The following is an 11,310-nucleotide window of genomic DNA, read 5'->3' on the forward strand; positions in this document are numbered from 1 at the left end:
GTTGAGTGGCTGAATTGCATAATGTACAGTACTTGTATGTCACTGAGCTCTGCACTGTCGTAATTACTTTTTGATTCCGTTGGGTTCGATCCCCCCCCCCCACTCACACACACACACACACACACACACACACACACACACACACACACACACACATGTACATCATATCTTAATGTATGCACGCACACCTCTACCGAGCAAAATCAACACAAGCACACATGCTGTATACACATGTCATATCACTGACAAAACCTTTTGGACATAAACACAAAAACAGTGTATATATGAAGATAGACCAACAGCCATTTGCTTTTATTCAGTCTTCTTTTTTAGTCATCTGCAAAATTACAATACGTGCAAATTCTCCAACAAGATACAGAATTGGTACAAATGCTCTAACAAGAGACAGAATTGGTACAAATCTTCTAACAAGAGACAGAATTGGTACAAATCATCTATTGTCTTTATAAATTCAATATTTAGTCCTATAAGGTATAGATATCTGCAAAACTATGTGACGGTTTAGAAAAGAATCCAGCGTGTGCAAAATTGAATGACAGTTAGTCATTGTGGCAACAATGTATGGATTAATTTCATGGCAGGATTGTACCTATGCGCGTAAAACTTGTAACAAAAAAATCAGGGGTATATTTTGCTTATAAATACGAATAGAGTGTAATACACGTTTTGTACACTGAAGTTTGGAAAAGCGCTGAACTAGAGGAGCTGTGTGTATAATTGCATTGGCTGGAATGGTTTAGCTAATGAGACGTGCAGGGTGTTTCACCATAAGGCTCATCAGTGACTGACCATTTGTTTGTTTTGTTTTGCTTTTTTCATTTATAAGAGAAGAAGACGGCACGAAGGGTTGTATCGTCTTCTCTTTTGAATGCAAAAATACTGGTCAGTGCTGATGAGCTTTCGGGTGAAGCAGGCTGTATGACTCATAAGCTAAACTATTCCAGCCAATACAATTATATTTTTGATGACTTTATCTTTAGGATATTTCAATTATGAGAGAGTCAATTTATACATTTCACGGAGGTTTGGAAAGATTTAAAATGAATTACATTATAATTCACCACATTCCCTAACAAAAAAAAAAAAAAAAAACCTTACATAAATTTCATAATCTGCAACGATAACAAGGAGCATCATGACTTTTCAGTTGTAATATAGTACAATGTATTAACTGTTTGTATCAAATGTATTCAGAACTACCATTTAGGAATCCATGGTATCCAAAAGTCATGTCCATTTCAGAACGACTGGGCCATGTGTTCATTGCTTCTAAGTCGTTTAACTGATATACATGGATATGATTATGAACACTTTTTTTAAGTGTGCACGACACAGCACTATAACATGTACTGTGAAGGAATACAATAGGTCGTAACAACCCGAAAACTTCTCGGACCTCTTCTGGCGGAAACATAAAAAGTTTGTCATGTACATCCATCATAGTAACATTAATAAACATGAAACGGTGTAATGTGAAAATAGAACTTTATACCCTTATATTCGCAGGAAAGATACACAATTATGCAATTTTCTTCAAAGGGTAATTTTTAACTTTCAAAAAGTTGACTTCTATCAGGACAGTACTGCTCTACTTTGGCAATGGGAAGCAAATGACATACCATCCAATCTGAGTTAGTGACATTTTCATACTCTATCTAGTGTGCTCTTAGTAGTCAATTCTTGTGCATTGACACTCATCCTACCAAGTGATGTGCTGGGCAAGACATCATGACATTACATTGGCGTCAATAAAGAATGACAGAAACATTTTTCTTTTTTTACAATAAATGTCAGTTTTGTCAATTGCTTCCTTTACCCAAAGTAGGGCAGAGTACCCCAAAGTTTAAACACCAGTGTTTGTTTGTTTGTTTGTTTGTTTTTTGACATGCATACTATCTTGAACATCAACAACATCTCTGTATACGTATTCATGCAACACGATAACACTGTCAGAACTTATTTCATATTTGGACAAAATTCATCGAGTACTCTATTCTACAAGTACTAGGCTACTATATTGCTGATACACGCAAGTGCATTCCAAGACTCATCTGAGATGCCATGAGCATCCTTTACTAGCACGGCGAGATTTACCCTTTGTAAAATATCCTCTTCATTACATCCTGTCATGCTACACAACTCCTCTGTATCTTCAATCAGAGAAATAGCCTTCAGTTCTTCACTGTTTTTGTCTCGTACAGTGATATGTATGACAAGAACTCCCTACGAATCAAGAAGTTGTAACCTGGCCCGACACTCTTCTTTGAGATGCATTGAGAGTCTCCTGGCATGTCTCCTTGAGTAATGTTCTTTTCTCATCCATGCTGATCGCTTGCCTGATTGTCTATTTCTCAGTAACATAGAGAGATGCAGAGCACGTTTTTTGTACTTTTTCCTGATCAATTCAAAGCGTTCATTCTTTTTCAAAACTTTTTCAAGCTTCTGTTTTATGTATGCCAACTTCTCAATTTTTCTTTTAAGTTTCTTTATGGTATCAAGCAGACTTTTTTTGCGGACATTCTGATTGCAAAATTTTAAGCTGCCATGTCTTTGTCTTTTTAAGCCCCTTACTGAACAGAGCTCGCTGCTTCCCTCCTCGTCGTGACTGCTTTATTCGAGTAATAGGTCTGATTAGATACGATTTTATTGCATTCAGTAGACGAGGAGTTGAAGACATATTCATAGAATAATGTTGGCATATAGAAAAAAACACAATGTTTGAAACCTGATGTGGACCCTTATGCATAATTATGTAACTTTGTAACTTCAGTAACAAAAGCCAAATCTACATTTAAAAAAAAAAGTATGCCATAGTTCATGAATGAATCAAACTGCATAAAAAATATGGAACTGACGTTTGAGTGTAAAATGTCTAAATAACTTTGAATTTAAGAAACTGTAAAACTCCTAAACAACCCTGAAACAAAAAGTTGTTGTGTCTTGACTTCATTTCTGCTGTTTCCACTCTTCTCGAGTTCCATACGACCTTATGAACCTCAACATCAGATAGTGCCCTCTCTCCAGATGATGTCCTGGCAGGGTACCACTACGTTCCACAAATTCGGTAATTGGTCTCATTTTCCTAACCTTTAGGTAAAGCCCCTTTTCTTTCACGTATGCGAAATCCCCTGCCATATTGGTTATTCTTACGTTCCAGTCGGGTCCTAGGATGGCATTCAGCTCATTCATTTAATAGGTTACGGTCTTGAGTATTTTTGCAAGGTGCAAATACTTCCTCGAACACCAGTGGATCTACAGGGACACGTGCCACGCACTCCGGATTCTGGTTTATGCTGATTGTAAGCTTTTCCTTTATGGCAAGCCTGAGCGCAGTATTGACATCACTTGCTGTTCCGCAGCTGCCTGAAAAATCCTCTTTGGTGATGAGATCCGCCTGAAATTAAAAAACAAGTTCATACAATCTCTCTGTAAATCAAAGATGATGATACTACATAGGTACCCATCATTTATTAGAGAAGTGGTAAGTATACACACAAAGGATATGTAGGTAGAAAGGAATTATGCACAATGAATGTATAATTGAATTATAACAATGGCTTTATCCCTTCGGCAGTGTAATGTTAAACACGGATTACATGTTAAATAGGAATATACGTTTTCCTGTTCAATTTCGTATTAGTGCATGAAAGAGTATAGAGAGTCATTCAATTTCGATAGGGCAACAAAATAATGGGCATTCAGTTTCACATGAGTAGAGCAATCAAAAGAGTAAAAACGTTATTTAGATTCCATAGAGTCTATACCACAGGGCATTCAAGTAAGCACGAAAAGACACGCGACTGAAGATTCCTGGTAGATTATATGAATTATGTTACACAATTCAAGAACAAGCATCTTTTCCAATTATACACGTGTACATGTGGATTCCTGGTGACGTGCAATACTGCATATTAACAAAATCTCATTTTATTGTGTTACTTGTTCACCTTCACATTATATACAATGTGTGACAAATTTTCAAACATTTTTGTCAATCATATCATTTCCTCAAATCTAAGCTTCACCCTAAAAAAATAATAAAAAATAAGAGTAACATCGCTCTGCTTTAAGCCTTTAGATATCTCGACTCAGCCATTTCAAAACCAATTTTCATCAAATAAATGTTGAATTCCTCATGGAATTCCATGCTCTTTCATGTTTCTCATTGGTATCTCACAAAAAATGTTAGCGTTAGAAACCTGAAATTAGGTCTCAACCAAAACTATAGGAGCCCTTTAAGGTTGGTGCTGTGAGCATGTTTTTTATTGTTAGACTAGACGTCTAGAGTGTTACTGTTACGGTACACAGTTTACTTTTTTTAGTGTTACTGTTAGTGACGGTTTGATGAATGCACAAATAGTTTTGACCTTTAAGTTTAGGTTTAATCTCCTCTATTAATAACAGTGGCGGATCCAGAGGGGGGCGCAACCGGCGCACGTACGCCCCCCCCCCTTAAATTTTCGTTAAAAACAAAGAAAATAAAAAGAAAATACTGCAATGAAACCCGGAAGTGGCACCAAAAATATTAGTCACGCCCCCCCCCCCCCCTTTACAGAATTCCTGGATCCGCCCCTGAATAATACACTAGTTTGATTCGTTACAGGTTCTATTCTACATCGGCGCTAACAGTTAGGCCTACATGAGACAATGCTTAAACATGCTTCAAAATATTAGAATGATGTTTAGTAGAGTTTAACGTTTAGGCCTGTTGTTAGAGTTTAACGTTTGTCGTTAGGCCTACCTCGACATCAAAGGCTGACTTTTTGTTCCACTGCTGGCACTGCAGTTGTCTTCTCCTGGGTCTCCGCGAGTTTTTTGAAATGTCCGATGGAATATGAAGCACATCTTCTCCTTGGTCTTTGGGTTGGGTGTTCACTCATTGGTTCCAGAATGAAGTAGCCTAGTACTAGTAGAATAGAGTACTCGTTGAATTTGTCCAAATATGAAATAAGTTCTAACAGTATTATCGTGTTGCATGCATACGTATACTGAGTAACTAAGCTAGCTAAGCTCAGACCCTTATACTAGTAGTGCATGCATTATACAGCTGCGCGTATCGCATGCTGGTATTTCGCGGAGCGCGACCACGCTAGCCAGTCGTCCAGCACTAGCTCGTGATTGGCTAATATCTTTGACCTGTGTTTGTATGTAAATGAGGTCAACGCGTGATCAATTAATGAATATTCATTATACACTATCAGCAACGGGTTTCAATTGGTTGTATGTTAATGGAAATATGACATCATACCTCATTAAGAGTTTGTCCGCCGACGCGTGTAGACTTTTTGTAATGCCTGGCTTGTAGCGTACCTGGCAGTCATAACCTTGTATCTTGATCAGTAGGCGTTGGAGACGAGGTGGTGCACTTGCAAGTGGCTTCTTCCAGATCATCTCAAGGGGTTTATGATCTGTTTCCACCGTGAATGTCCTTCCAAACAGGTAAGTATGGAACCTTGTGATGCCAAATACTAGTCCAAGTGCTTCGCGCTCGATGTTTGAGTAGTTTGCCTGTGCAGGTGATAGGCTTTTGGATGCGAATGCTACTGGAATTCCTCCTTGTAGAAGGCACGCCCCTAGGCCTTTCTGGGAGGCATCTACTTCAACAGTAGTCTCTTCCTGAGGATTGAAGTACTTCAGGCATGATTCAGAAGTGATTGCCTGCTTCAGATCATCAAAAGCATGTTGGTGATCCTCCTGCCAGAGGAATGGTACGTCTTTCTTGAGTAGGTCGCGAAGTATGGACGAACGTTCCGCGTAGTTGGGAATGTATGGTGCCAAGTACGTGAAGAATCCAAGACTCCTCTGCAGGTCATCCTTGTCCTGAGGTGTGGGCATCTGACGAACATCTTCCACTTTCTTGGGGTCGGGGCGTATGCCATCAGCTGTGTAGACAGAGCCAAAGAACTCTATGTGGTCTGTCTTGATGTGGCATTTGGTGCTATTGAAGACTAGTCCTTCACGTCTGGCTGTCTCCATGAGCTGGAGGAGGTTGTGGTCATGTTCGGCTTCTGTCTGGCTGAAAACAGCAATGTCATCTGCAATCCCTACACAGCCAGGGACCTGTGCAATGATGTGGTCCATGCGTTCCTGGAATATATCCTGGCTTACCGACAGTCCAAACGGTAAGCGCTGGAAGCAGTAGCGACCAAAGGGTGTCCTGAAGGTGGTCAACTCTTGTGATTTCTTCTCCAAGTGTACAGACCAATAGCCCGATTTTGCATCAAGCTTCGAGAAAAACTTGGCACCGCTGAATGCTGGGTTCAGCTCCTCTAAAGTAGGTATCTTGTGAGGGCACCTTCGAAGAGCATTGTTCAGTCTTTTGGGATCAAGACATACTCTTAGGCTTCCGTCCTTCTTGACACTTGTCGTAAGGGAGCTACACCACTCTGTGTAGTGTTGAACTTTGCGGATAACACCTTCCTGCTCCATCTTGTCTAGTTCTGCCTTCAACTTATCACGGATGTGGACACTGCACTTTCTAGGGGGGTCTATTGAAGGCGTTGCATCCTCCTTGAGATAGAGGATGGCTTCCCCCTTGAAGTTTCCAATTGTGTCAAACTGATGGGGGTACAGCTCTTGTAAGTCTTTGATAGACTTGATCGGATGGCTGTCCTGGAGGCTTCTTCCTGGGATGTCTCTGATTTCGTTGATGGTGACAACTCCCAACGTCTGACATCCAGGTAGTCCCAAGATTGCTGGGCCTGCAGCATCTGTGATGTAAAGGAGTTGTTGAGACCATGGAGATTGCTTGTACCTGCATCCGAGTGTGATGGATCCCAGGCATGTAATCTGAGTGCCATTGTATGCGCTGAGTTGTGCACTCGTAGGCGTGATCATCTGTCTCCACGTCTGTGGGTACATGTCTTTCAAGATGCGCAACGGTAGAACATTACCACCTGCTCCCGTGTCCACTTTTAAGCTCAGGGTGGCCCTTCCTGTACGTTTAGGACAGACGATTTCGACATCAACAAATGCCTCCTTTGTGTCTTTGGAGCCAATGGAATGAAAACTGACTTCAACATTGTCCTCTTGCTCCTGCCATGGGCGTTCATGAGGGTTACCTTCGATGACAGCATCAACCGATTTGTTCCAGCCCCGTTGGGACGGGCTCCGATCTCTGTCCTTCCCTCGATATGTGGATCGGTTTCTGAACCTTCGGTTCCTGGATCGATTGCGTCCCTTTTGTTGGGTGGTTGATCCGCCCGTGTGTCTGGGTTGTGTCTTGCTTTCATGCTTGGTTTTTCGACACATCTTTGCCCAATGGCCTATGGTACCGCATGCCTTACAATAGTCTTTGTAGGCAGGACATCGCTTTGGGGGGTGGGACAGACCGCAGTTTCCACAGCGCTTCTTTGACGCAGGTGATATGGCACCGATGTTCGTATCATTGTCCAGTGTTTGGAGGCATTGACGTCCGGCCATGATTGCCTCGTATTTGCGTCCGGTTTCGATCAGTTTGTCTGCATTGAAACCCTTTGGCTGATCAAGCAAGTCCTTTTGAAATGCTTCTATTGGTGTGGATGCGATCACAAGCTCTACCAGTCGTTCACATAACTCATCAGCTTTGAAGTCACACTCCACTGCTTTACTTCGACATCTGTTAACGAACTCATCGATTGATTCACCTGGCTTCTGCCTGTATCTCATGAGTTCAAGACGGTGGATTCTGAAATTGACCTTGACCTTTAGTTGGTCTTCAAAGAGGTTCCACAGTTTTGCTGGATTGTTTTGGTCATCAGTAGAGAGGCCGGATGCATTAATCTTACGAAGGCCTTCATTGCCAACGGCAATCTTTATCTTTGTTGCCTGTTTGATAGGATCAACAATATTATGGTCCAAAAAGCAAAGCTCTGTTCTTTGTCGGAAAAGCTTAAACTCATCTGCCACGTTGCTAGTGCTCCAATTCATTTCAGGGAATTTAGCCATAATGTAAAATTCTGTGTTTACCTTATGAATACTAGCATTAAACAACAATTAACAATACAATGCACTTTAACAACATGAAATGAATACAATACTGCGTGTGACAGTAACAAAGCGCAGTCATGTATGATACATTGGACAATGTAACACTCTGGTCCAGGACCCAACGGAAATCAAATGTGCATGAAAACTAAATATACTGGTTACATGTATCAATCACACTAAAAGGATCTGCAAACCCTTGCATGAATCGGTGCAATAATAAGCATGGGTGTATATGCTCAATTACACTTTGACTACACTATGGACCTTATATCTAGTCCTGGACTGTTGTGGCTTTAATACTTTGTCTGGCCTTGCATGAGCTTGCTGGACTACACTATATACACTTTGGACCTAATTGCTTCTGGTCCTGTTCTACTGACTGAACTATATTCTGGATCAGAATTTAGTATCAGACTGAGCTTAAACACACTTTGATCCCTTGGACCTGTTTGCACTTGGTCCTGAATATATCAAGACTACCTTTAATAGACCAATTACATTTGGACCTGCTTGCATGAGATCCTTGACTGTAACTTGGACTGAATAATTAAACTTGGTCTAGGATGTCCTTAGGTTTGACCTTGCCGTATAAAACACTTTAATGATATTCACGTTCGTTGGTCCTGATCCTCCTGATATTAAAAACGTTAGACCAACCTTACCTGGTCCATATTCTGACAACTTCTAACAGCGTTTAGTTTAGTTTAGTTTAGTTTTGGACCAGTTAAAACTAAACTAACGTTAGACTAACTTGTTACAGTAGTCTACTTGGTACATGTAGGCTCTAGACCTAGACCTACTACTGGACTGTATACTATAGCCTAAATCTCTGGTCTATAAACAAAAAACCTGTTACTAGTGTTAGGACCTATCCGCATACACTTTTTATCTACGACTGAGCAATGAGACAAATCATCATAACATTAGGTGAACATAATATGACGATCAATGTATGGCAGTAAAAATGTCAACAAGTTCAATTGTTCATAGTCTTTGAGTTCAATGTTTCAACTGTGCAGTATCAGTGATTGATCTGCTTGCATTAACTTGGACTTCAAGTTAAGTTTTGAGTCTAGTCTTTCATCATTATCCCTTGTTCATTGCTGAACTTTTGCGCTTGCCGACTGTAAACTCCGGTGCGATATCACTTGGCCTTGGCTGACGACGGCTGCACAACGATGACACTTTTTGCACGTCGATCGGCAATGTCGCTCATCGCGCCCTGGTCCTGGCTGAAGGAGGTTCCGATCCTGGAACTGGGCTACCAATCCTAGCGATCGTCGGCTTCTGACGGTCCGTACCTGGTCCTGGTCCGGATCTAGCTGAGTTGTAGACTAACTCTCTCACTTTAGACTAGGCAGACGCTAGACTCTAGTCTAATTTTAGAATGTGCACTTGACTGGATAGCGTTCATTAACTTACACATTCAGCGCTGACTGACTGGCAATTCAATCGCGATTCATTTCTCTCCCGTTAGAGATCAGAAAATGACAACTTCAATACAGCATAGCGTCCATAAGTGGGGCATTTGTTGTGCGACACTGATTGGCTGACTGAGACTCGTCGTTGCGTTAGCTGCTTTGTTAGCACTGTGTCTGTGACTGGCTCAAACTTAGGTAAAGTCTAGGACTAGGATAACGAATGCAACAGCAAAGCGTCCATAAACGATGCATTCGTTGTGTGACGTTGATCATCACACTTCGCGATTCGTCAACACTGGCCTTGTCTCTCAAAAGGGAACGAATGCACAACAGCATAGCGTCCATAAACGATGCATTCGTTGTGTGACGGTGCTCATCACACTTCAGGCTAGGCTTCAGCGGTCCGATTTGGAACTGTTGTACGTGGATTCCGATGTATCGAGGAGCGATAGATGCAGTTCGATCGTGTCACTCGAATACTAGTAGAACTGAGCTACTGTAGTTGCCTTGCTTGACTCTCGCGTATACATGTATAACTCAATGCACAGTACAGTACATGCGTGCGTGCGTGCTATGTGCCGTAGAAAAGTCGGGTCGGGCTGATCCAGCGACACCGAAGTAATTTCACATGAACATGTCAAGCTAGAGCTAACAGTAACAATCCACGGTTTTCTGTCCGTAACCGCTGCCACCATGTTGTGTTATGGGGTGGGACTTTGTGGCAGTTTCATAACACAAAAGTAAAGAGAGACGCAGAAATAAGGTTTGATTCGGAGACAGTACTAGAGGTACATCTTGCTGGCTTGAGGCTTTATTGGTACGGACCTCACGGCCCTGGTTACGGTGGTGTACATGCGCGTACAATATAGTGCCGTTGCCAAGGGCATACTATAACTGGTTACATTATACAACATCCTTTGCACCTGTTATTTACTTATTTGTTTTTTTGTTTTTTCAATTGTTCCATATTCCATTTTTTCAAGTAAACCATAAATAGCTCAAGCAATTGAATGTGTGGATTGTTGAATCCAACAAATGGGAGAATTGATATGTGTGAAATATGATGAATCTACATAGAAGTGTTGTTTGTAATGTGTAGATTTCCTTTAGGTGATTTAAAGTGAATTCTTACATGAAATTTACAGCTGTGAAGAATTCAATTCAATTCAGTTCAAATGAAATTTTATTTCCAAGAACAATAAGAATGGCAAAGTATGAAGTAGGAAAATGCATATGTCAAAGAGTATAAAAGAAAACTATTATAAACAAAATGAATGTCTGTTATTGCATCAAACTAAAAAAGAGCAGCATTATGTGCACTCGGTGTTGTGTGACATTCACATGATGCTTTATTCTTCAAATCTAACAGGAAATTACCTTAAACATCTTATTTAAACTTTATGCATTTCTCTTTTTTTTTCTGCCCGGAAAGTTCTTACAACAAGAGAGCTTGCTAAGGGATTGCCCAGTAGTAGTGCATGTGACGGGATTTCTTAACTTGAAATGTATTTGATGCATACAGATGGATTGAGAAGCTCTCTACTGAATCCTGGAGGAAGGAAAAAAAATGAAGTTTGAATGTAAATCAGAAATCTGGCCTTTTGGGGGGAAACCCCTTTGGCACTTCCTATTTGTAATTCATTTAAGTCAAAAAACAATAACAAACGAACCTGCGAGAAAATCAGAAAGTCACTGTTTAACCCTTTCTGTGCCAGAAAGTCAAGTGTGCACAAATTTTACGCATAAAGCAACGGACAGGAAATAAATGTAGTACACAAAGAGTAAAAATGATTCCTTTTGCCTCTTCTGTCAACAACCTTCACAATTATCAAGTGCATTTATTGTTGTTGTTGTTGTTGTTGTTGAATAATTTAGAAGACATGATGCAAACTTAAAGTTT

The 11,310-nt window shown here is 40.7% G+C and overlaps 1 protein-coding gene across 1 annotated transcript; it reads right to left on the minus strand.

The window, feature by feature from the left end:
* Positions 1–3,202: 3,202 nt before the first annotated feature.
* Positions 3,203–8,092, minus strand: LOC139709829 (uncharacterized). The gene is made up of 2 exons (XM_071621790.1): positions 5,332–8,092; positions 3,203–3,415 (listed from the first exon to the last, which is right to left on the minus strand). The coding sequence occupies exons 1-2, from the start codon at positions 7,945–7,947 to the stop codon at positions 3,203–3,205; spliced, it is 2,829 nt and encodes a 942-aa protein (XP_071477891.1). The 5' UTR covers positions 7,948–8,092.
* Positions 8,093–11,310: the final 3,218 nt, after the last annotated feature.

The sequence above is a fragment of the Diadema antillarum genome, unplaced genomic scaffold (genome assembly GCF_040938485.1).
Source record: "Diadema antillarum isolate AM-2024a unplaced genomic scaffold, OU_Dant_1.0 seq00001473_RagTag, whole genome shotgun sequence".
NCBI lineage: Eukaryota > Metazoa > Echinodermata > Echinoidea > Diadematoida > Diadematidae > Diadema > Diadema antillarum.

Excerpts from the sequence above, each read along its gene's own strand:
- LOC139709829 (XM_071621790.1), bottom strand. The coding sequence starts at position 7,947 with ATGGCTAAATTCCCTGAAATGAATTGGAGCACTAGCAACGTGGCAGAT. Across the intron at positions 3,416-5,331 it reads TACAAGGTTATGACTGCCAG|GCGGATCTCATCACCAAAGA; the intron begins GTACGCTACAAG and ends TTTTAATTTCAG.